This window comes from Gracilinanus agilis, chromosome 2 (genome assembly GCF_016433145.1).
Source record: "Gracilinanus agilis isolate LMUSP501 chromosome 2, AgileGrace, whole genome shotgun sequence".
Classification (NCBI taxonomy): Eukaryota; Metazoa; Chordata; class Mammalia; order Didelphimorphia; family Didelphidae; genus Gracilinanus; species Gracilinanus agilis.
Window position 1 is genome coordinate 301578478 of NC_058131.1, and position 27416 is coordinate 301605893.

Below are 27416 nucleotides of genomic sequence, written 5' to 3' on the forward strand. Positions count from 1 at the left end.
CCACAGCAGTAACTTGGGACCATTCTTGTGTTGTCCTAAACTAATTATTCTCAGTGAATTGCTGGAATGTACATTATATTGTGCAATAGAGTAAAAAAAAAATCCCAACAACCCAAAAAACCCTGAACAATCCTATTTCAAAGGTTTTATAAGTTCTTTAAGCAGTCCCAAATGATTCTGACAGGTTCTGCTCTCTATCATATCTAGAGCCCAAGACAAATAATCTTTATTTATAAACTGAAAACTATACATAAACACAAACCCACTTCCACAAAGTAGAGCATGATTTAGAAAGCTGTCCCCACTCCTAAGTGTGATTTTGGTCAAACTTTTTCCCTTGTTGGTTGATCCAAGTGTATAATAAGGATTATTATTTTCTGCCACTCACCCTGTTATGAAATTAATCTTCATGTTATGAATGAGGTGATAGCAGCATTGCACTTCTGAATAAAGATGCTCCAAAAAATAATATTAACAATACTTTTCCCTGAAAAGTTTTCCTAGTGGCTTAGCTAAAGGCAAAAACAGAGTAAAATGTATTAAGGAAGACTACAATGGTCATAAATACCTATTTCACGCAATTTCCTTTTTCTAATTCTTATTACCTTTCCAGTTTTGCCATGGTCTGGGAGCTTAAAGGATATGAAGTGTGTATTATATAGGAAGGGAAGGAAATGGATGGAGACATTTACACAATTTTAAGTCTAGAAATAGCCTAAGAAATAATAACAATAGAAGAATAGTATTCTGAGAGCTGGGATCTAAGGCTGAAGAGGTAGTCAGATCTGCTGCAGTTAAAAATGGTGTTAATTTTCAAGCAATTATCTTTTACTAGTTCTCCCCCACTCCCAATCCTAAGAAAACCTACTTTTTTTTTTTAAACCCTTACTTTCCATCTTAGAATCAATACTGTGTATTGGGGTTCTAAGGCAGAAGATGGGGAGAGCTAGGCAATGGGGATTAAGTGACTTGGCCAGGGTCACACAGCTAGGAAGTGTGTGAGGTCACATTTGAATCCAGGACCTCCCGTTTCTAGGCCTGGCTCTCCATCCACTGAGCCACCTAGCTGCCCCCAAGAAAGCCTAATTTTAAAGCAAATATACACTAAGAATAAAGATGTCCAAAAAGACCTATTAACACTACTGAAAAGTTTGTGCTTTCCTCTTGAGGTTGGATTGGCTGGTGGAAAACAAGGCAGTGTAAACTAGATTATAGTAAAAGAAAAAGCCTGATACCACTTTTGCGCTACGTGGAAAACAGGTCTTAACTATAACACAAACAGAATAGAAATGACCACTACCACCTCAATATTACATCCAAATTTCAAAGCAATAAGCAATGGCTGGATTAAAGCATTCTAGGATAAACAGAGAAACAAAAAGTTACCTCCATTTCGTACATAGGTGGCCCCAAGATATCTTTCAGTGCATGGAAATCAATTAAGATAGGCATTTCTGGTGGCAGGGCCAGGTCAGCTGTGTCACTGATGGATTCAGGTTTTGCATCTTCCAGGAGGTGTTCTCTGCACCCTGAAAGAATAAATTTAAACAATCACAAGAGCTTCAGACAATGGTACTGAGGTAGAGGTAGCCATTTTCTGAGTTAAAAATTAAAAATTCCACATGCGATTGTGTACACGTGAACCAACTTTCAAGAGTTCTTGGAGAGAGAGAGAGACAATAAGATGAAAACAAAGACTGAAATGCACTATTTTTGATGGTTTTGTAAAATTCATGTCCTAAGGCCACCTGATCTTGATTAAACCAGGCAGGGCTTCATGAAATCTTAACTTTGTAGACAAGCTGAAGTCCTGAAGGCATATGCTGTCTTCTGTCATTTTAGAAAAGTCTTTGCCTGTGTGCACTAGTCCATCGGAAACATGGTTTTCCTAGGAAGGGCTTGAAAAGGGCTTTCTGAAATGAGGCCTGGAGTAAATAAAGCTTGGGAGTATTTTTGATGCCCTTATGGTCTTGAACCCAGGAAAAGCTGTAGGGGTAGAGGTGGCTGGTACTGCAAGATTCCTGCCATCATGATAATTCTCAGCTGGCTACATGGGTCTCCAGTTGTCTGGGCTGCTGGAGGCTAAGGGCCTAACTGACAGGTCCCAAAGTCAGCAAAAAGGAAGCAGAAGAGGAAGGAGGATAATTCACTTTGTTCTTAAAGAGATATATTATTTATTAACAGTAATTTATTTGGGAATGAAATTTGAGCTATTTGGAGATACCCTGCAATGTCTGTAGGCTAGAATTATGAATTATTACACCTGGATCTTTTAAGTTAAGGGGGCCTTCCCTGGTTGCTTACTTACCTATCCCTCCCTACAGCTCTAAGATGGAAACATGGAAAATATGTTAAATTATATATGTTTTATTAAAGTTTTAGGTCTTTGCCCTACTGAGTCTTCTCCATGTACTTAGAGTAATAACTGATGTTTGTAGAATTGTAAGGTTTATGAAGTGTTTTATATATGATTACCTCTTGATTTCTAAGTAATCTGTAAAGTTTAAATCTCTCTATAAATGTTAGCTTCTGTTATAAATAATTGTGGCATTCTGTGTGCTCCTACTTTGTGTATATTTTCCAAAGAAATGGCACAATTTATACAATATCCCCCCATCTTTAAACCCCACCATCCCTCCAGGCTTAGTTAAAATCCTATCCCCTCTATCCCTTATGAAGCCAAACCACACTAGTATTTTTCCCTTCTTCAACACGCATTTCAATCAATAAGCATTTATTAAGTAATTATGCTGTGCCAGACACTGTGCTAAGCTTTGAACTTTCTTGTCTGCCTCTAGCACTTTGTGTCTGTTATGTAGAATGTGGCATTTAATTATTTGTTTTATTGTCTTCTAATTATTTTTCTAATTGTTATGATTGTGTGCCTGTGCCCAGTTAACTAGACTATGTGCTTATTAAGAGCAGAGACTGCAGCATATACTTTTCCATCATCTGTTGCTATTTTCCAAAGTCTTAGTCTTGACTCTACCACTAGTATCTGACTTTTGAAAACATAAGCCCAAGTGTCCTCATCTGGAAAATGTAGATATAGTGCCTATCCTATCTATGTCATAGTATTGCTCTACGGAAAAGAGGATCCATGAATGTGAGATTACTTTGAAAACTGTATGACAATATGAATAAGGGGGTAAGGAGTGCCATCTCCTTGGCAAAAATCCATAAGGGGGAAGCACACAGCATGATATGTTATTTATAGCTAACATTAAAGTTTGCAAACTACTTAGGATACATTATCTCACTTGAAATTCATAGCATCTCTTCAAGGTAGGCCATACAAGTTTATGTTATCCCCATTTTACCAATGAGGAAACTGAGGCTTAGAGGCTAAATGACTTACTCATGTTCACAAAGCTACTAAGCACTGAGGGAAGGATTTAAACATAAGTCTCCCCTGACTCCAAGACTGGTTGGTTGGTTATTGTTCCTCTGAATCATAGAGGAAGAATAAGAAGGACAATCTAAGAGTAGCTGTGAAGGAGCTGCTCCTGATACTGGGTGGTCAAAGGTTAAAGCTTTCTGCCTACTAAGTACTGTGACTCCAACCACAGTCAATGACTGAGAGCTGGCTGAACTCTCTTAGTCCTTCATGCATCACGCAGGTTGCTGGCTTACATGTTAAGCTGCAACTTGGGATGATGGAGCAGGACTGAGAAAAAGTGTGTGTTTAGAGGGAGCAATATCATCAATTAATTAAAATTAGTTGCAGAGAGAGAAAACTGCCACCTTTCTAAAGTTACTGAACCATGAAGCTACAAGTGAAACAGTGTATTGAGGTTTCACACAATGTACTTAAGGGGCTGCAAGCATTCTGTCTTTTGGGGTCTTTGATTTGCTTCTTTGAGATCTAATTACTGTTGCCAGTCTGGATTATGTTGTCACAGGAGGAAGTAATGCATTATGGGTGAAAACCAATCCATAACTATGTAATGACGGTTTCAGGCCATCCAGTTCTTAGCTATGTGTAATGCTGAATTTGGTACAAGGCCTGAGAATTCATCTGAGCCAAGGGTAGGGGAGTTTGGGGAAGGTGGAGAGGACAGAAGCTACTTATATAGTTAAGGCAACTCCTAAAAGAAGAGCTGGCAATTTGCCTCCAGCTATAGAAGCAGCAGCTGTGTTATGAAAAATTCAATGAAGTCCTAACTAATCTGTACTTCAAAACGGGATGCCATTAAATACAAGCAAGAGACTCAATCTGTGACATAGTGCCAGGACCTCTGGAGGGACACCACAAACATGCAACCAGGGGTGAGACCAGGGAACTACTAGATCTTAATGGGAATGTACATTCTGAATCTTTAAAGAAAATCCTATCTTATACTGAATGCTACTATTCAAATGGAAAAGGAAATAGCTGCCATTGGAGGACATGCTTATAGTCACTTTAAAGCCCTACATAAAAAGCATACCCATACAACCCCAGGAGCTACTCTGCAGTAAGATCACCGAAGGAGAAGAGTAATGACAAGAAGGAAGAGGGACCCTGAAGGACCGTCCTACCATGACTATGCAATTGGGTTTTTTTGCTAGTGTTTCCTATACAACTTTGCTATACATTCTCTACTTGGTCAGTTTGCATCATAACATGAATAGTCAGTGAGAGAGTCCTAGGAATTTAGGCTTTGTTGGTATTGTCCAGCATTGCCACAAGAAAGAATTTACCCCAAATCTCAGACTTTCTTTAGACTAAAAAGCCCACTCTTCCCATTGGAATGGTGTCATAATATTTACTAAGTCCCTCCTGAGGGCTAAGAAGAAGCACAGTAAAGACAGCTGGGTTAGTCATAGAGTTAAAAACAAATAGAAGAGGGGCAGCTGGGTAGCTCAGTGGATTGAGAGTCAGGCCTAGAGACTCTAGAGGGTCCTAGGTTCAAATCCGGCCTCAGACACTTCCTAGCTGTGTGACCCTGGGCAAGTCACTTGACCCCCACTGCCTACCCTTACCACTCTTCCACCTATAAGTCAATACACAGAAGTTAAGGGTTTAAAATTAAAAACAACAACAACAACAAAAAAAAAACAGAAGAAAATGCTGTCTTTAGTCTGAAAAAAATATGCATGGGAGCGCTGCATAATTCTAGAGAACAGAAGGCTACTGATGTGGCTATATTAGCTGTTACCCTTCCCCCCATCCCTAGAGGAACAAATAGTGTCAAAATGGAGAGTCTCCATAAAGCTTTCCCATAGAAAAAGGCATTAGTGGCCTCTCAGCAAAGTGCTTTTAAATAGCTTAGAGCAAAGTTTAATATTTATTGCTTAAAACAAAATCAATTCCATAATCATGCTTCAAAAAAAAAAAAGCCTTCTTTGGGTAGAGGTAGAATGTTGAGTTCTCAGGGTCATATACCACAAAATAGGTCAGTATATGTGAGTTTTGAATTTTGGCTCTAACTACAACTGACTCACTCTTTGGCTTTAAGCAAAATCACTTACCCTCTATGCATCTGGGTTTCCTCTTGTGTGTACTGGGATAATTAACACTGACCTCAGAAGGTTGCTGGGAGAATTAAATAATGTTTGCCTGTGCTTTAATATGAAGAAATGCAAAGCCTTAAATTATATCATTAGATCACTTTTCAAAGTTATTACCTTTCTAACAAAGTACCAGGATGAAATATAAACTCAAGTTACCTTTCTATTCACTCTTCAGTCCACTTTGCCTGGAGATCACAAAAAGTTCTTTGTTCACAGATTCTCCCAACATGTAATTCTTTACTATATCCCACATGTTATTTACGTGTTGTTTTTGTCTTATTTTTTTTTGGGGGGGGGTATCCTTGGTTGTTAAGAATTTCTGGCACACAGTAAATGCTTAATAAATGCTTGCTGACTGACTTGTCCAAAGTCACCAAAGGCAAAATTATACTTCAAGTCTTATTTTGTATCCAGGAATATACTCAGGGGCTCCAAGGGCTAACTTCTGATGACAAAATGACAAACTTTACCAAACTTGACAGAAACTGTAGTGGTTTATACTTACCAATCAATTTGGGACAAATGGCTACTTAGAATAAGGGCTCCTAGTAAGAGTTACTAGTATAGTAAATTCAACAAGAACAGAAAGACTTAAGGCAGTGGCCTACATAGATTGTTTGACAGCTGGGGCAATAAGACAAACAACTTCTCTAAACTTAAAGACAACGTACTTTTAGAAGAGAAAGTAAAAGAACTTTAATCTTAGAAAGGAGTGACAAAAAAAGTTAAGTTAAAAAAAGTGAAAAAGGCTTAAATATTAAAAACAAAAAGGGAAATGGAACTTAGGAATTGGAGAATTCTAACCAGTACCAGGAAGTTAAAAAAATTGAAGAATGTCTCTTAGAAGAGAAAAGGAAGAAGAACCCCTGTTTGGAATTAAGCAGCAGAAGTGAGCTCTTTCCAAAAGAGAGGAGGAAACTGAACCTTAAGAGAAGTGCTGTTTGACTTCCAAGGAAAAATGGATTGACAATTACTATCCTATGATGGATCATCCATGAAGGATGAAAAAATGAAGGGGGGGGGGCAGCTAGGTAGCTTAGTGGATTGAGAGTCAGGCATAGAGACGGGAGGTCCTAGGTTCAAGTCCGGCCTCAGACACTTCCCAGCTGTGTTCCCCTGGGCAAGTCACTTGACCCCCATTGCCCACCCTTACCACTCTTCCACCTAGGAGCCAATACACAGAGGTTGAGGGTTTGAAAAAAAAAAAAAGAAAAAAGTGAAGAGATCAGTAGTGGAGGTGTGTGACTTCCTACTAAGGGGATAAAGATGAAAAAAGGCACATCTAGGATCTCAACAGCTAAATAAAATGATCTTATTTGAGAATAAGATTTGGATTTTTAACTATAGCTTAAAGACAATGGAGGTGAAGTCAAAATAATGGGGAGAGACTTTAGCAACTTCTCTTCAACTTATCAAGAAAAAAGGATTACAAACCCAAATAAGAACCTTAGAAGAAAATTTGGGAAAAGAAACAAGAGCTTTGCAAGAAAATTAAAAAGAGTTAGTGTGGTAAAAGAAGTACAAACAAACTAAAGAAAGTGACTAAAAATTAGAATAGATCAAATGGTTAAAAAAGATAAAAAAATTAGTGAAGAAAGCAAGTTGTTGAAAATTAGAATTTATCATGCAGAAGCTAATGACTCCATGAGACATTAAGAAAAAATAAAAATCAAAAGACTGAAAAAATAAAAGAAAATGTGAAAAATCTTATCAGAATAACAATTGACTTGGAAAAAAATTTAGGAGAAATAATTTAAAACTAACTGAACTACTAGAAAGCCATGAACAAAAAAAAGGCCTAGATTTCAATAAATTGTAACAAATTATTATCTTGGGTCAGAGGGCAAAACAGGAATTTAAAGAATCCACTGGTCGTCAACTTAAAGGAATCTGAAAATGAAAACTCCCAGGAATATCATAGTCAAATCTGGAGTTCCCAGGTCAAGGAAAAAATTCTGAAAGCATCTAGAAAAAAAATAATTCAAATACTGCTGCAGAGTCACAGTCAAGATCACACAAGATTTAGTAGCAAACCACTAGTAAGAAGCGGAAGGCTTCTCAAAAGCAAAGAAGCTAGGATTATAACCAAAAATGACCTACCTGGCAAAACTGAGTATAATCCTATGAGGGAAAAATAGATATTTAAGAAAATAGAGGACTTTTAAGCATTTCTGATGAAAAAGACCAGAACTGAAGAAAGTATTTGACATTTAAGGATAAGATTCAAAAGAAGACTAAAAAAGTGAATGAGTTAGAAATCATTCTTATCTGGGAAGATGATGCATGTAACTTCAAAGAACTTTCTCATTAGTAGGGCAATGAGGGAATCTATTTAAGCAAGCACAGGTATATGAGTCTATTACTTTGGAGTGATCTCAAAAGAAGAATGGAAGAGTGTGAAGGAGGGATGCAGTAGAAGCGGTGATGATGTGGAAATTTTTCTCACTTGAATGAGGCATATGAGGAAGAGTTATACAATTAAAGAGAAAATAGGAGGAGGGAACAAGTGATACTTGAACCTCACTCTCTCAGGTTCAAGAAGGGAAGAATATACATACAGAGAGCAGGGAACAGAAATATATTTTATCCAACAGGAAAACAGGAGAAAAAGAGACTAAGAGAAAAGAGGAGAGGGAAAAGAATGAGAGAGTAGAGTAGATAAAGGAAAGCAGTGGTCAGAAGCAAAATGGACTCTTGAAAGGAACATGGTGAAAAAGAGAAGGATAAATAAATATAAGATAAGAGGATGGAGGGAAATACACAGTTAACAATCAAAACTGCAAATGGGATAGGTTCAATTATAAAATGGAAAAGGGCAAGCAGAACAGATAAAAAAACCCGGATTCAAACAAATGTCACTTATAATGAAAAATGCTTGAATCAGAAAAATAAACAGTTAAAATCAGCAGTTGAAGAATTCATTATGTCATGATATCTCAGACAAAGAAAAAGCAAAAATAGATCTATTTAAAAGAGACAAGTAGGGAAACTACATTTTGCTAAAAAGTTCAATATTAAACATGTGCACCAAATGGCACAGCCTCCAACTTCTTGAAAGAAAAGTTAAATGAGTTAGAGTAAAAAATATATTAAAAAACCATAAGAAAAGAGGACCTCAAATTTATATCTTTCAGACCTAAATAAATCTAACCATAAAATAATGAGGAAATTATGGAGATGAACAGAATTTTTAAAAAATTATATACAAAAGACCTCTGGAGAATACTGAATTAGAATAGAAAGGAGTATACCTTTTATTCAGTTGTGCATGACATCGTCACAAAAACTTGTCATATAAGGGCATTTTCTGATCATAATGCAATAAAAATTACATATAAAAGTTAGAAACTAAGTCTAATTTTATAGAATAAGTAGGTGAAAGAACAAATCATAGAAACAATAAATAATTTAATTGAGGATACTGATAAGACAGCACACCAAGATTTGTTGGATGCAACAAAGAAGTAATTAGGGGAAAACTTATATCTCTAAATGATTGCATCAATAAAAGAGAGACCAAATCAATAAAGTGGCATTCAATTAAAAAAACATAGAAAATTAACACATTTACAACCTTTAATTAAAAACCAAAATACAAATCCTTAAAAAAAATCCAAGGTAAAAAAACCATTGAATTAATTAAAAAACAAACTTACAAATGGTTTTATGAAAAACCAATAAAACAGACAAACCACTGGCCAATTTGATTTAAAAAAAGAAAACCAAATTTCCAATATCAAAAATGAAAAGTGGAATGCATAACCAATGAAGGTGAAATAAAGTCAATTGTTAGGAACTATTTTGCTCAGTTTTATGCCAATGAAACTAAAAATCTAAATGGAATGAACAACTATTTACAAAAACAGAAATTGTTCTGATTACAATAGAGGAAATGGAATATTTAAATAATCCAATTTTAGAAAAAAAGAAATAGAACAATCCACAAATAAAGCTCCCTAAGGGGGTAAAAAAAATAGGACCAGATGGATTTATAAGTGAATTCTATCAAATATTTAAAGAACAATGAATCTCAATACTATATATAAACTGTTTGGAAAAAAGTACAGAGGGATTACTATCAAATTCCTTTTATAACACAAATATAATTTTGATACTTATACCAGGGAGAGCCAAAACAGAGAACAAAAACTATGAACCAAGTCCCCTAATGAATATAGATGAAAAAAATTTAAATGATATACCAGTGAGGAGATTATAACAATCTATCACAAAAATTAGACCTCTAATCAGACTGGATTTATACTAGGAATGCAGGGCTGGTTCTGGTAAGCACAACTTATTATTTTAATAAAAAAACAAAAATATGATTATAACAATAGATACTAAAAAGGCGATTGACAAAATACTATTCCTATCAAAAACATTAGAAAGCTCAGGAATAAATGGACATTTTCTTAAAATGATAATATATATCTAAACTGAAAGCAAAGTATTATCTGTAATGAGGAAAAACTAGAAAGCCTTTTCTAGTAGGATCAGGATTTGTGAAGCAAGGATGTCTATTATCACTACTGCTATTCAGTATTGTACTAGAAATGCTAGCTTAAGCAAAAGGACAAGAAAAACTGGATAAAAAGTATATGCAAAGAGGAAACAAAACTTTCACTTTTTGCAGATAATATAATGGTAGACTTAGAGAATCATAAGGTCAACTAAAAACAATTGAGACAATTAACAACTCTAGTAAAGTTGCAGGATCCAAAATAAACCCACAAAAATTATCAGCATTCTTACATCCAGCCAATTTTTTTTTAAACCCTTGCCTTCTGTCTTGGAGTCAACACTGCGTATTGGCTCCAAGGCAGTAGAGTGGGAAGGGCTAGCAATGGCAGTCAAGTGACTTGCCCAGGGTCACACAGCTCGGAAGTGTCTGAGGTCAGATTTGAACCTAGGACCTCCCATCTCTAGACCCGACTCTCAATCCACTGAGCTACCCAGCTGCCCCCTATCCAGCCAATTTTTGCTTACTATAAATGGACCATTCTACAGACTCTCCTTCCCCTCCCTAGGCTCTGTGTGGCTCTGTCCTCTCCACAGCCCCTGAAGCCTGAGTGGTCTCAGTGGAGGACTCCTGGCTCAGGGCTGCACCAGTGCTGTTGCTACTGCTGCAGCCCCCACAGCTGCCACCCATGCTGCTGCCTGCCAGGAGCTGGAGAACCAGCAGTGCAGGCACTTGCAACCCACTGAGGAGTTCAATTTATGTAAAGCAAAAACTGTATTACTAACAAAACGTAGCAGGCAGAGATAGAAATTCCATTTAAAAATAACTACAGAAAATATAAAATACTTAGGAGTCTACCTGCCAAGGCACACCCAGGGACTATATAAACACAATTACAAAACACTCCACATAAACAGATCTGAATAACTAGATAAATATTAATTGCTCATTAGTAAGTTGAGCCAATATACTACAAATGATAATTCTACCTAAACTAATTTATTTGTTATGCCATATCAATCAAAGTACCAATGAATTACTTTAAAGAATTAGGAAAATTATAACAAAATTCATCTGGAGGAATTAAAGTAAAAAATATCAAAGGAATCCATGAATGAAAAGTCAAAGAAGGAGGCCTAGTAGTATCAGATCTCAAAATATACTGCAAAGCAATAATCATCCAAATGATTTGGTACTGGATAAGAAATAGAAACTTTGATTAACAGAACAGATTAGGTACACATTTTACAGAAGCAAATGAGTGTATACAGTAACCCAGTGCTGGATGAAACCCAAAGACCTCTGTTATTGGGGCAAGGACTCACCATTTGACAAAAACTGTTGGAATAATCAGCACAAACCATCATCTCATAATGAATACCAAGATTAGCTCAAAATGGATACATGATGTAGACATAAAAGAATGATATCATGAGCAAATCATAGGAGCATGGTAGAAATTACCTGCTGGATCTAGGGAGAGGGGAGTTCAGAACCAAATAAGATAAGAGGTTTACTGGAGGGATAATTTTGATTACTTAAAATTAAAAAGTATTTTGCACAAACAAAATAAATGCAGTCAAAATTTGAAGCAGGAAAGTAGGGGGGAAATCATTGTAGTTTAGTTTCTCTGTTAAAGGTCTCACTTAAAAAAAAACAAACAAAAAAACCCCCTTACCTTACATCTTGGAGTCATTACTGTGTATTGGCTCCAAGGCAGAAGAGTGGTAAGGGTAGGCAATGGGGGTCAATTGACTTGCCCAGGGTCACACAGCTGGGAAGTGTCTGAAGCTAGATTTGAACCTAGGACCTCCCCTCTCTAGGCCTGGCTCTCAATCCACTGAGCTACTCAGCTGCCCCCTAAATGTCTCAGTTTTAAAAAAAATATAGGGAACTGAGCCAAATTTATATGAATGAGACATTTCCCATTTGGTAAATGGTTAAAGGATATAAACATGGAATTTTCAGAGTAAGAAATCCAAATTATCAAGAGCCATATGAAAAAAATCACTAATAATAAGAGAAATGCAAATGAAAACAATTTCTACTTACTGGATTGGCTAAGGTGATTGAAAAGGAAAATGATAAATGCTAGAAGGGATGTGGGAAAATGAGTACACCAGCATTGTTGGTGGAACTATGAACTAGTTCAGTGATGGGGAATCTTTTAAAGATGGAGTGCCAGGCCCTGCCCTACCCCACCCCCCAGACCACATTCTGTGCTTCTTCCCCACTGAGTGCTGGGTGCACACTGTCTCCCCTTCTTACTCCACCCAGGGGAGGGAGGAAGCACTCCCATTGGACTGCTGGGTAGGGGGGGAGGGTAATGTAGTCTGGCTTGGAGAGAGGGAGAGTTAAGGAGCACAAGCACTCTGTTCCCCTCTAGTTATGTAAGCTATGATCCCCTCAAACCTAGGGGAAAAAAGCAAAAAGCCCCAGCTTATAGGAAAACCCCCTATTTTTGGAAAATATAACCCTCAGGTTAAGTGACCTCATCCTGACACATTCACCCCATCAGGTTCCAGCCTTCCTGAAGGGGGTATCCTCCAAATTAGCCTTTTTAGCAAATGGTCAAGGATTGAATTCAGGTTTTAATCCAGATGCTGGGCTGATTGCTATCTCTGACAAGCCACTACTGGGTTTTCTAGAGCTTCTAGTCTACCTGTTCTCCCTCAGGCAAGGCACCCCTTTGAATGCAAAATGAATAGGCTAGTTAGAGAAGAGGGGTACTAAGAATGCAAAACTCCAGAAGGGAGCTATAGAACAGAGAAGAGGCTTTTAGCCTAGTCTGGGGTTCATAAAACTTATTCCTAAATCACCAGACTACAGTTTTGAACATTTTAAAAGTACAAACTCAAAAGACACATCCCAAAATCCCAAAATTCTTTGTGTAGTAAAGACTCTGGTTGCTTCTGATAGTAAAGACACAAGTTGTTTCTGGCTCACTCAGGCTAAAGGTAATTAAGAGGCTAATATATTCTGAATGGGGTAAGGCAATTTTGTCCTGCAAGGAATGCTCTCTTGAAGAGACAGGCTTACTAACTCCTGCTTGGGAGAGGAGGGGAGCAGCTTAGTTGGACTTCATTCAGGCATTCTAGTTAGGCACTTTGGTGAACTCTGTGCTGCAGGGGCACATGCACTGGGTCCTTGGCATGTATGCCATGTGCCATAGGTTTGCCATCGTGGATCTAGTCCAACCATTCTAGGGAGCAATTTGTAATTACACCTCCAAAACTATAAAAGCATACCCTCTGCCTCAAGGAAAACAAAGAAAAATGAAGGAGGTTCCAAAATATTTATAGCAGCTCCTTTTGTGGTAGCAAAACATTGGAAATGGAGGGGATGCCTCTCAATTGGGCAATTTCTGAATGTCACAATATATGAATGTGATGGAATCCTATTGTTCTGTAAGAAATGGTTCAGGAGATGGTTTCAGAAAAACTTGGGATGATATATTCACTGAAATAAAGTGAACTGACCCAAAACCAGGAGAATAATCTACAAAGTAACAGCAATAGGGCAAACATAATCAACTATGAAAGATTTAGCAACTGATGAATCCACTGATACACCTTTGTGGTCAAACTCTCTGAAAGGATTGTCTACAATACCTGCCTCCACACTTTGCTCTCACCCTCTTCTTAGCTTTACAATCTGGCTTCAAACTTTACCATTCTACCAAAATTGCTCTCTTCAAAGTTGTCAGTAGTTTTTCAGTTGACAAGTTGAATGACCTTTCCTAAATTTTTATCTTCCCTCACCCTCTCTTCTGCAATACTCTCTTCTCTCAAGGTTTTGAGGACATTAATCTCTTGTACATCTCCTACTCATCAGAACTTTCTTTCTCATCCAGACCTTCTAACTGTAGATGTCCCAAAAGTTCTGTTCTGGGCCCTCTTCTCTCTATGTACTACTTCCCTTGATGATCTCATCAGCTCCATGAATTTATAGTAATTAAATTCATTATATCTATACTGATGATTCTCATGTTTACCTATCCTGCCCCAATCTCTTTGCTAACCTCCAATTTGGCATCTTCAACTGCCGTTTACATATCTTGAACCGGTTTCCTATATTTTTTTTGAAAAATTTTATTTAGTTAATTGATTTAGAATATTTTTCCATGGTTACATGATTCATGTTCTTTCCCTCCACTCTTCCCACCCCCCTCCCCCAGTAGCCAACGAGCAATTCCACTGGGTTTTACATATGTCATGGATCAAAACCTATTTCCATATTATTAATATCTACATTAGGGCAATTGCTTAGAGTCTGCATCCCCAGTCATATTCCCATTGACCCATGTGATCAAGCAGTTGTTTTTCTTCTGTTTCTACTCCCACAGTTCTTTCTCTGGATGTGGATAGCATTCTTTCTCATGAGTCCCTCAGAATTGTCCTACACCCTTGCATTGCTGCTAGTAGAGAAGTCCATTACAATCGATTGTGTCACAGTGTATCCGTCTCTGTGTACAATGTTCCCCTGGATCTGCTCCTTTCACTGCATCAATTCCTGGAGGTTGTTTCAGTTCACATGGAATTCCTCCAGTTTATTATTCCTTTCAGCACAATAGTATTCCATCACCAACAGATGCCACAATTTGTTCAGCCATTCCCAAGTCGAAGGGCATCCCCTCATTTTCCAATTTTTTGCCACTATAAAGAGTGCAGCTATAAATATTTTTTGTACAAGTCTTTTTCTTTATTATCTCTTTGAGGTATATCTTATATTTATCTTAAATGAAACATGTCCAAAATGGAATTCATTTATCTTTCCCCCTAAACTGTCTCCTTCCCCCTTTCTCTCACCTTAATTATCCCCATTTCTGGGTACCACCATCTTCCCAGTCCCTTAGGCTTACAGCATAGGATATCTATAGGATATCATTAGTTCTTACCCCCAAATCTGATGCCAAGGCCTGTCTATTTCACCCTTAATACATATTCTGAATGCATCTCTTTCTCTCCTCTGCCACTGCCACCACTCTAGTGCAGGCCTTCATCTCATTTCTGGACAAATGAAATGGTCTGCTGGTGGCTCTGCCTGCTTCAAGTCTTTTCTCACTCCAATCCAACCTCCATTCATCCATTGAAGTTATTTTCTTAAAGCACAGGATTGACCATGTCATTCCCCTACTCAGTAAATTCCAGGTCCTTAATTGAGTCTAGGATCAAATACAAAATCCTCTACTTGTTCAAAGTCTTTTATAACCTACCTCATCCACCCCTACCTTTCCAGACTTCTTATACCTTACTTCCTACCACATACACTTTAATCTAGTGATACTGGCCTCTGTTTCATAGACAAGAAATTTGCTCTGCTGGCTGTGGGCATTTTCTCTGGCTGTCCCTTGTTCCTAAAGTGTTCTCTACCCCCCTAATTTTTGCCCATTGTCTCCCCAGCTTCTTTAAGTTTTCCAATCCTCTATAGGAAGTCTTTCCCAACCCATTTTAATTCTAGTGCTTCCTTTCTCTTAATTATTTCCTTTTTATCCTGCATAAAGCTTGTTTACATATGTTTGTTGTTTCCTCCTTTAGACTTTAAACTTCTTTAAGGGCAGGGACTATTTTTTGCTTCCTTTTCTATCCCCAACACAAAGTACTTATGTACCTGAAGTATAATAAGTGTTTAAAAATGTTTATTAATTAATATAGAAAAAAGAGCAGTTAGACATATTCAGAACATCACAGGAGACAAAAATCTAAGAAAGGAATGAGCAAGAAAACTCATGGTCTCATATGTTTATAAAAAGGCACATAGTAGAGGTAACAAGCAAGGCACTGAACCATTGTCAGTGACCTGTAAAGGATTGTGGGGAATGGGAGAAGTCAGAAAAGAGCAAATATTCCAATTTTCAAAAAAAGTAAATTAGAAATCACAGACTAGTGAGCTTGACTTTGATTCCTCCATTATCAAAGTGATAATTAGTAAATATTTAAAAGTAGTGGGTCATAGTCAGTTTCATCTAGAATCATGCCATGTCAGTCTACCCTATTTATTTTTTATTTTGACGACGTTTGTAGACCAGTAAAATACTGTAGAACAAAGTATGCCTAAAGTTCAGCAGAGCATTTGACAAAACTCAGACTATTCCTGGTTCAAGGTCAACTTGGAAGACCTCCAGTGGATTGCCACAGAAATTTGTGCTTGGCCTGGTATAGTCAAAATCAAGTCAACAAAAGCATTTATTAAGTACCTACCCAGGGCCAGACACTATTCTAAGTGCTGAGGACAAAAAAAAAAAAAGGGGGTGGGGGGGAAATGCAAGCCTTGCCCTAAAAAAAAATTACCATTCTAATGGGGAGACAATATGTAAATAATGAAGAACATGCTGAGTTTGAGTTGTCAATGAAACAGCCACTTCTAGAAGTCTACCAGGTAATTGATGATGTGGAATAAGAGCTCAAGAGAGAACCTCTAGTTAGAAAAACAGATCTGGGAATCATCTTCATAGAGATGATAATTCAACTTATATGGAAGCAGATGATAAGACAGTATCAAATGAAATGAGATGAAAGACCAGGACAGAGCAGGAGGGCATACAATTAGAGTAAAAGAGAATGAGAAAGAGCAGTTGGACATATGGAAGAATTGAGGGAGGGTAAGGAAAACTACACTGAGTATTTAGAATGACATGATCCAGTGTCAAATGCTGCAGAGATGCCATGAAAGATCAGGAATGAGAAAAGGCCATTATATTAGACAATTAAGCAATCACCTGGAGCTTTGGAATTTTTAGTTTCATTTGAATGATGGGATCAGATGCCAAGCAAGTATGTGAGGCAGGATTTGAATTGATCTTTCTGACTCCAAGTCTAGCTCTTTACCCAACTAATTTAGGAGCAAGGAGTAGACAGATTCCCCCATTTTGACCAGTGAGTTGGGATATATGAGAGTACATATGCTGTGTAACATTTTCATCAATGACTTGAATAAAGGCATATATAGCATTTCTTTTATATCTGTATTAGGCAGAAAGTTAAAAGGGATAGCCAATGTACTAAATCACAGAGTGAGGACTTAAAAAATTAGTAGGCTAGTCCATAAGGTCAAATTTAGTAAGATGCAACCTAAAAGGGATAAATATAATCTTATATTTAGAAACAAAAAATAAATTTCACAAGGAAAGGGAAGAAGCATGAGTAAATGAAAGCCCCTCTGAAAAAGATCTGGGTGAAGTGAATTCAAAGCTCTATATCAGTGGTTCCCAAACTTTTTTGGCTGACTGCCCCCTTTCCAGAAAAAATATTACTTAGCGCCCTCTGTCACATACTATCACCGCCTCCTTACAGTTATTCACTGCCCCTACAATGCACCTGTGGCCATCAATGCCCCCCTGGGTCGCTGCAGCACCCACCAGAGGGCTGTGGCGCCCACTTTGGAAATCACTGTTCTATATGAATCAATAATGTGACACGGAAGCTTAGAGAGCTAATTTGATTTTAGTTTGCATTATGAGAGAGTTAATGTTCAGATAAAGGGAGGTGATAGTGATAGTCCTGTTAATCTTTGCCCTGATTAGTCTAACTACATCTAGAATACTTTGGTTCTAGGTTTGGGGTGTGATGCATCTTGGGAATGACCTTGGCAATCATCCAGAGCAGTGCACCTAGAACAATGAAAGACCTTAAGTTCATGCCATAAGAGCACTGGATGAAAAAACTTGGGATATTTAAACCTAAAGAAGAGATGACTTGGAAGCATTTGAAGGCAGGGCTGTCACACAGAAGAGATATTAAGACTTGTTCTAAATAGCTCTAAAAGCAGAACTAGGAATGAATGGGTGGCAGTTGCAAAGAGGCAAATATAGTTTTGACGTAAGGAGAAACTTCTTAAAACTTAAGAGCTATGCAATAGACTGGGGTCCTCTCAAATAGTATTTTTCAAGCAACAGCTGGATCACCATCCACCATATATAATTTGGATAGAAAGACTCAGATTCTGGGGCTACTTTTGCTCTTTGGGTTCAATATTCTAGCAACTTTCTGGTTATAAGGATCTCAGGCAGGCAAGTAGCCTCTGGTTTCATAATTTGAAAGGACAACAAATTAACCCCTCCCCCCAACCCCTATCTCCCTTTCATTCTCTTTTAGAATTAATACTGTATATTGGTTCCAAGCAAAAGAGCAGTATGGGCTAAGCAATGTAGGTTAAGTGACTTGCCTGGGACACAAAGCAAGGAAAGTGCCTGAGGCCAAATTTGAACCCAGGACCTTCCATCTTCAGGTTGGCTCTCTATCATATTAAGCTACCTAGCTGTCCTCAATAACAGATTTCCTAACAAATATTTGTTGTGTCTCATATTTGGAAAGTAACTTTAAAAAAAAAAACTTCCTTCCGAGGCAGTGGATTTATTCCAAACAATGTTCCAAAGTAGCAAGGGATAGAGTCTGCACTGATGGGAACATAGCTGTCTCTAATCTATATTTCTATTACAATGGCTGCTACTAAATTAAACCACGTACAAGTCATGAATGAAGTGTCATTCAAGAGTTGCCAAAGAGGGCAGCAATTCTGGAAGAGTAGGAGACACAAGGAAAAATTACAAGGTATAAGTGCAAACTCTAAGGTATAATATAGTAGCGTTCTAGTTACACTCTCCTTAAAAGAAACAAAGTCATCCTGAAAATGAGTAAGAATCTACATTACAAAATTTTCTGTAAGGTGACACTTTCAAGCAGAGTAGAGTGCTGTCCCCCTTACTGTATGCCATGCCCTGCCCTCCCTCTTACCCCACATAGGGGAGGGAGGAAGTGCTCCCATTGGGCTGCTAGACAGAGGGGCAGGTGAAATGAGGAATGTTCTCAGCTAGTGTAGAGAAGGGGGTAGTGGGGAGTGGCCTCAGCACTCTGCTCCCCTCCAGCTCTGCTGCCTGTGAGCAGCCCATCTTATCCCTGTGTGCTCCCATTGGCTGCTAGGCAGAGGGGCGGGGGATGTGAAAGAATGTCTTCAGGCACATGGAAAGGGGGAGGGAAGCAGCTCTGTGCTCTCCCTCTGCTTTTCTAGTAAAAAACTCTGGGGGTGAGGGGAGTGGCCAAGTGCCCACAGAGAATGCTCTGTGTGCCATCTTTGGCATCCATGCCATAGGTTCATCATCACTGCACTAGAGTATAAAACAGAGGAGCAGGTAATAAAAGCTTTTTTAAAAAACCCTTACCCATCTGTTTTAGAATTGATACTAAATATCAGTTCCAAGGCAAAAGAGTGGTAAGGTTTTGACAATTGGGGTTAAGTAACTTGGCCCAGGGTCGCATAGCTAGGAAGTGTCTGAGGCCAGATTTGAAACCACATCCTCTTGACCCCAGGTCTGATTCTCTATCCAATGAGTCATCTAGCTGTCCCTCAATTAAAGTTTTAAAATATGACTTTTTAAATTACATGATCATATTCTTAATGCCAAAAATAATCTGCTCTCTATGACCTGTATTTCTTTCATAATTTCAATAGCTCAAAACCTCCAGAAGATAGGAATATAATGGGAGCACAAGTTTGAAATGCTATGTCTGTTGCACAGTTTCCAACCTTGGACATAATTATGACTAAAATGCTCAGAATTTTTTGTCATTTAATCTAGCAGTTGAATAGTAAAATAAAAGCCAAGGGAGCAAACAGCCTTTTGCTCCTCTTGTCAACTTAATGACAATGTTGTTCATTGTTCATACAAAGTGATCTTAAGAGTTCAAAGAGATATGGGGACAGAGCAAGTGCAGTTATAGCTAACCCACAACACTGTAGCATTGCCTGAGTTAGCTACATTTATGGAAGATAGGACCAGTTCCTTTACTTGTTCTCCAGCAGCAGCAGGCTTGGCCTCATGGAGTTAACCACCACAACCACGAGAGGAAATTGCAGCTACAAACTTCTTAGGGGGAAGAATTAAGTTTTTCCTCCAAGCAACTATTGCAAAGGAAATGGTCAAATGTCATTTTCCATTATTTTCTTGTTGCCACAAGAGCATAGTTTAAAATCAAATCAGGTTTTAAAGCAGAAGACTCATTCGGAAAATAAGAATGTGAGACACTGCTTAAAGTTATATGGGGAAAAAATGCAGTAGTGGTTTTATGTGCTTTAGAGGAAAAGGTGTAGTGGTTTAGTGTCTGTTAGCAGGGAAATGAAGCTTTGGGGAAAACTGCACAAAAAGAGCAGCCAAAACAAGCCTTATAACAAATTATCTGGTATGAATGTGAATCTACTTCATTACACACTTTTGCCCTAGTGCCCTAACAAAACTTAAAAAAAAAAAAAAAGAATTTGGGGCAACCAGGTGGCACAGTGGATAAGTGCCAGGCCTGAAGTCAGGAAGACTTGGGTTCAAATCTGGCCTTAGTTACTTCCTAGCTGTGTGACACCGGGCAAGTTAATACTGTTTGCCTTGTCCTTGCCCTTCTGTTTTAGTTATTACTAAGATAGAAAGCAAGAGTCTAAAAAAAATAAGAATTTGAATCTTCATTGAGTGATTGTATGCTAATTTCTCCTGTTTTCTCCTACAATTTTCATTAATACTTACAAAGATCCAATTCTGGCTGTCATTTTCTAGACTAGAATTAGATGAAAAACCAATAAAGGGTATTAAAAGTAAAGGGTGTAAAGGGTGTTTCTCTCTTTAGATTAGGAAAAAGAATATGTGCCAAGGAAGAAAGACCAGGGTGGCAAAAGGCATTTAGGCCATATCCTACCAAAATCAGGTGAAGGAACTAGAGATACTAACCCTAAAGAAGAGGAGATTTGGAGCAGACTAGTAGGAGTGGTGAGAGAATATGCTAGCTGTCTTCAAGTAAGTGAAGGGCTGACATGTAATATGGGGGTTAAATTTGCTCTGCTTGGTCCAAGCTGGGACTAGAATCCTATTTCCCCATTTTCTTACACTCCTCTGCCTAAGCAATTCTAGAAAAGTCATCTCAAGTCCAAGAGCTCCATAAGGTAGGACCTACAGTCCTGCTTATATTGTGTCTTCACTGACATCAAACTCTGTTGTTCCTGATAGATATCAAGTGCCACTCTAAAACAGGATGAAGTAAAGTTAGATTATTTGATTTGATTTTTATTTTTTGTATGAATTTGGTGAACCAGAGATGGGGAAGTTGCCTCTGCAAATGCAACTGGAGACTGTTGACTTGAGTTTTAGATAAACCAGGCTGTATCTGAGATAGGACTGGAACCTGTTTGTCTTCCTGAGGCTGAGGCCATCTCTATCTGAATTGCTTACACCATAATCTTAATTTTGTCTAGAGGAAAAAGAGAGAGTAATTATCAAAGTATTATCTTGCCACAAGATCACCATAACTACTTTTCTCTCAATGAAAATGAGTTACAATATGAAACCTATTTACTACTACATTGCTTAATTCATCTCAACATGTAGCACTCATTTTCCTTTGAAAACTGAGTGCATTAGGAATGGAAATTGAGCTATGTTTCTGGAAGTTTAGTGAGCAAATTCTCTGACATGTAGACACTTAGGAGTTGTCTCTCTCAGAAGCAGCCTGCAAAGAAGAGAGTTCACGTGCGAATCAACGAGTGGGAGTCATGCTGACATCTCATTTCTGTAGTGTGTGTGTGTGTCCATGGATCCAGTCCTGCTGACATATGCAGCTTCACTCATGGCTGCTTAGGTGTATGTAATGGGGTATGAGTGGTAGATCAGGGATTGAGTTATTTTTTAGGTTTATCTGTTTTGGAAAGAAAAGTTGATATAAAAAGATTAGACGTGGCTATTTGTGTGTTTTTTAGGCAGCCGAGAAATGTTAGAAAGGTGTGTCTTCAACCCTCAAGTGTCAGAAAGCAAAGGCAAAGAGGAACAAAATGATCCCTATTGGCTGATGACATAATGATTTACTTAGTAAGTCCTAGAAAAAAAACTAGCAAAGAAAGTACTGGGATATGAAATTTAGCTCAACTATCTATATATTCAGTAAATCTGTTATATCTTCTCTTAAGGAAAGCAGGAAAGGAAGAGGATGTAGTTTTTTATGGGGAAAAATCCAACCAGCCAGTCTTTAATATCAGTTGCTGATTAATATTTTTCAGAAAACTCATTCCAGGCAGAGAAGCGTCTAAGTGCAACTGAGTCTCAAGTTACTGACAAGTATTACCAAGATGATGAAGCCAGCAGATTTTCATTCTAGTTTTTCAGGAAAGGGCTTTTGATGGTGAAATTTACTGGACTAGCTGACCCAAATAACCTGAATGTGAGCCTCAGTGAACCTTTTTCTTTTTCTTTTTTTTTAAACCCTTACCTTCTGTCTTGGAGCCAATACATTGTATTGGCTCCAAGGCAGAAGAGTGGTAAGAACTAGGCAATGGGGGGTCAAGTGACTTGCCCAGGGTCACACAGCTAGGAAGTGTCTGAGGTCAAATTTGAACTTAGGACCTCCTGTCTCTAGGCCTGGCTCTTAATCCACTGAGCTACCCAGCTGCCCCCTCAGTGAACCTTTCTTGTTAAAGGGATCATTGCTGTTTTTTTTGACAGTTTCCACAACAAACACTGGTAAAAGAAGGTTTTTTTTTTTTTTTTTTTTTTTTTTTAAACCCTTACCTTCTGTCTTGGAGTCAATACTGTGTATTGGCTCCAAGGCAGAAGAGTGGTAAGGGTAGGCAATGGGGGTTAAGTGACTTGCCCAGGGTCACACAGCTGGGAAGTGTCTGAGGCTGGATTTGAACCTAGGACCTCCCGTCTCTAGGCTTAGCTCTCAATCCACTGAGCTACCCAGCTGCCCCCTAAAAGAAGGTTTTAAATAAAACAAAATGTTATTTTTTTCTTGCTGACCAATTGATCCTTACAGTTTAAGATCAAGTTTCAGGTGAAAGTTCTAAATCTGAACCATTCCTGAACTATTATGGAGTGACACTTATTTGTATGGACCCAGGAATCCACAAAACATTTGCACTGAAAAATTGTTCCCTTCCATTTGTGACTATCATGTGGCAGAGGCCAAAAGGCACACCAACACACTTCATCTCTATTACTTAAAAAAAAACCAACAACAACTTTACCTTCCATTTTGGAATCAATATTATGTATTGGTTTTAAGGCAGCAGGGAGAGATGCAACTTAGTTGCCCCCTTATTAATTACTTTTTAGAAAAGCAACAAATAAGCTACAAGTTCTGAAACATAAGTATCTTAACCAAGTTTTCAGAGAGTCAACAAGGACTTGGAGAGCTGGTCTTCAGCAAACTTCAGGTTGGGCTGCTCGGCTTGCAAAAGCAAGAAAAATAGGCCTGGCCTATTTTTCCATTGCATTGGTTTGTTGTGTTAATATACCTACTTGATTTGATCATCTATCATTCCCTGTGTAGGTTGGGACACTGTTCTTAGGTGTTTTTTAAAATGGATCATGGCTAGATTTGCAGAGGCCATCTGCCTCGCATAAAAAATAAATCAATGACCACTTCTTTTCTCCTCACACAGTTAAATTAATAAGGCCAGGCTGATAAAGTATGACAAAGACATATGTCAAAGACTACATCATCTTCTACATGATTGATTAAATTAGAACTCTGACCTCACCCACTGTTATATAATAATAACTTTGTGTCATCCAAAGGCTAATTATAATAATAACTGCTTGTTCTATCATTTTGTATCTTCCTTTACTGCTGCTACCTTAAGATTAGATGCTAAGAGTTAAGTGAGGAATTTAAAATTAACTCTGGTTTAAATTGATATATTATAATCAGCCCCTGATTTAAATTGGTATATGCTAGCATGAAGACTGATTTGAAGATGAATATATCCGATATTGATTGATGACACTGTCATTACATTAAAAAAGTTCTTATACTTGGTTTTTCTCAGAAATGCCAACTCAAATCTATAACTTCCTTTTTGACTGGATTTAAAAGATTAGAGAGTAAGTTTCACCTAATTATGAACCCCAAAGCCAAAGACAATATTCAGATATGAGATTTAAAAATTTTCTGAAGTAATGCTTCTTGTGCTGGTAAGAGAAGCTTTGCTCACTGTGTAGGAGACTACTCCAATTAGGGCTTTGGGCATTTTTTAGTGTATAGGCTCATTCTGAGATTGAGTTAAAACCAAATTAAATTTTTCCTGAACCTTGGGAAGTGTAATTCTTGTGGTAATATAGGTCCATTAAATCAAATAATTAAGAGTGACTTTAGTGATTGAACAGTCATCTTGATTTGTCTTGTGAAAACAGGAGTTTTTCTTAGGTGATCTTAGAGGTTGCGCCCTTGAGTCTTTATTGGATCACATCTGTATTCTAATTTTACTAAATAGCCTTGACAATCTATGAGACACAATAAGACCAAACAAAAGATAATCGCTTAAAACTTTGGGATTTAATTTTGCATCTTTGATATGCTGACCAACTATGTTGGGGAGTGCTTCATTTTTCTTCTGGTTCCAGAAACCAGAAAGTCAGCAATTTCCCCTTGGAGATACAACAAAAACGAATAACTAATTGCTCTATTTGTTTCAAATAATAACTTTAGCTTTTTGGGGAATAACCTGGTCCATTATTTATGCCTTGCAAGAAAAATCACTAAGTAACTGTTTCAATCCCTGAGAAAAGGAGGACATTAGCAGAAGGAAGGGTGATATAGTTTCTTTGAAATAATTGGAAAAGAACAAATCAGACTTTTTTAAAGATACTGTTCTAAGATATAAACAAAACCAAAAAAATCACCCCAGCATTTATTTATTCAGTACATACTGATCAATCTATCAAAGAATTATAATATAGAATTAGAAAAATAATAAAATTCATCAAGATGAAAAAGAATATCAAGGGAATCAATTTTTTGAAAATGGGAGGGAAGGAAGCCTAGCAGTACCAGATCTCAGATTATACTACAAAGCTGTAATCATCAAAAAATTTAATATCAGGTGAAAAATAGAGAGGTTGATCAGTGGAACTAATTATAATTAGCACACAGAATATGCAGAGGCAAATGTGCATGGAAACAATGTTTGATAAACCCAAAGATTCTAGCTACTGGGGCATAACTCACTAATCAACAAAAACTGTCGGAAAAACCATAGTCTGATAGAAACTAGGCATAGACAAACATCTCATACAATATATCTACATATGTTTAAAATGGGTATATGATTAAGACAGAAAGGGTAATATCAGAAATAAATTAATGGAACATGGAAGAAATCACCTATTGGAGCTCTAGAGAAAAGGTCATGACCAAACAAAAGAGGTTCAGAGGAAATAAAATGGATGATACTGATTATATAAAATTAGAGGTTTTGCACAAACAAAACCAATGCAGCTAAAATTAGAAGAAAAGTAGGAAACTGAGGAAAAAACTTTTAGCAAGTTTCTTTGATAAAGGTCTCATTTCTAAAAAACAGGGAACTGAGTCAGATACTCCCCCTCCACCCAAAAAAAGTCATTTTCTAATTGATAAATGGTCAGAGGATATAACCAGGCAGTTTTCAGAAGAAGAAATCCAAACTGCCAAGAGTCATATGCTCCAAATCACTATAGCTAGAGAAATACAAATTAAAACAACTTTGAAGCACCACACACATATCAGATTGGCTAAGTTTAAAAAAAAAAGAAAAGAAAAATGACAAATGCTTTGCTGTAGGAAAATAGGCACTCTAGTGCATTATTGGTAGAGTTGTGAAACAGTCCAATCACTCTAGAAAGCAATTTGGAACTATGTGCAAAAAACTATAAAATTGTGCATATAAAACTTTGAGCTAGCAATATCATTACTATGTATACTTTAAAGAGATATAAAAAGGGAAAAGGACATGTATGTTAAAAATATTCATATCAGCACTTTTTCTGGTGGCAAAGAATTGGAAATTGAGAGTATGTCCATCAACTGAGAAATAGCTGGACAATTGTAGTGTAAGATGTGACGAAATACTATTTTTCTATAAGAAATGATTTAGGGGATGGTTTTGGAAAAACCTAAGAAGATTTGTATAAACTAATGCAAAGTGAAATGAGCAGAATCAGAAGAACAAGTTATACAGTCACATCATTATTGTGAAGATAATAAACTCCAAAAGACTTAGATCAGTGGTTCCCAAACTTTTTTGGCCTACTACCCCCTTTCCAGAAAAAATATTACTTAGTGCCCTTGGAAATTAATTTAAAAAATTTTTAATAGCAATTAATAGGAAAGATAAATGCACCTGTGGCCATCACCCCCCCCCCCCCCCCCAATCACTGCAGCACCTATCGGGGGCAATGGCGCCTACTTTGGGAATCACTGACTTAGATTGACAAAATGATCATCAAAATGTCAAAGGATTCATTGTGAAACATGTTATCCAACGACCAGATAGCAAATGGATAAACTCAAGAGTGTCAAGTGAAGTATATTTATTTATTTTTTGGCCATGGCTAATTGGAGAATTTCATTTGATTTATATAACTATACATATTTATAGTGGGCTTTGTTTTTCTTGACATTTCAATAGAAAGGAGAAGGGGAGCAAGAAAGAGAAGGGAGAATATCTAGAACTGAAAATAAAATGAATCTTTAAAAAATCACCAGGATGTTTTGTGATAATTACTTCCTAGAAGTTAGAAATGGGCTGCTTGGTTTTCAGTAACTTTACAGTATTAGCTATCAATTTGAAAAGAAATGGACATGATGGCCCATATTACAGACTGGAGAGTGGATATATTTCAAGGGGTATGGTGGAAGAATAGCAGGGACACTGTGAAAGGGGCAAAAGCATCTGCTTTCCCCAAAGATAGCTTCCCGATTTGGACAAAAAAAGAACAAGTACAAATAAAATTAAACATATGAGCTAGGATAAGGGCTCCAGACATGGAGGGCAAGTTCAATGGAAGGAAACTGAGGGGAGGCAGTCTGGGTTAAGCAGCAAAGGGCCCCAGGGAAGCAGAACCAAAGCAAAAAAAAAAAAAAAAAAGGCTGTGAATTCTCTTGACAAGGAGAGGCTGAACAGCAGGAGAGGAAAAGCAAGCACAGAAAAGGGTCTCAGGGGTTTTAAGTGCCTGAAGGAAGCAAAAAGAGGAAGAGAAAAGAAATAAAAACACAAAAGACTTCCCCTCACAGTCTCCAGGCCTAGGGTGGGAGAAGGAAGCCTAGGGTTTTTCTGCCCCCATTCCCCCAATTCTAATTCCCTTTTCCTTTCTTCCTAACAAAGAATTAGCCAATGGTTCAACTCAGTTCCATTCATTCAGTGCATTTGGACTTTGGAATTATGTAAATGGCAGATATACTAGAAGTCACTGAATAAGTATTGGTCTATATAATTTGGAATGTTTTGGTTGGAACACCAGGTTCCCCTGTTTTTTTTTTTTTTTTTTCAGATTGGCTTTGAGTTATCATGTCACTTCCAAATGTGCTGAACTTGCTTAAGGTTCTCAGAGAAGGTCAAACTGGCTAATAAGGTAGGGTAATTAGCAATAGTTTCTCTTCCATTATTACCTTTGAACTCAACCTATAGATTCCCCTCTTGAAGGAAACCAGACCGAGGAGAGTTTAAGGTGCCA

General features: G+C 37.6%; 1 protein-coding gene across 2 annotated transcripts in view; it reads right to left on the minus strand.

Moving 5' to 3' along the window:
* The window catches only part of LONP2 (lon peptidase 2, peroxisomal), a 147676-nt gene that overhangs the window by 13572 nt on the left and 106688 nt on the right, over positions 1 to 27416 (minus strand). For both annotated transcript variants that reach the window (XM_044664171.1, XM_044664170.1), the window contains one exon: positions 1387 to 1529. In XM_044664171.1, coding sequence (XP_044520106.1) covers positions 1387 to 1529 — 143 coding nt within the window. The remainder of the gene's footprint in view (positions 1 to 1386; positions 1530 to 27416) is intronic.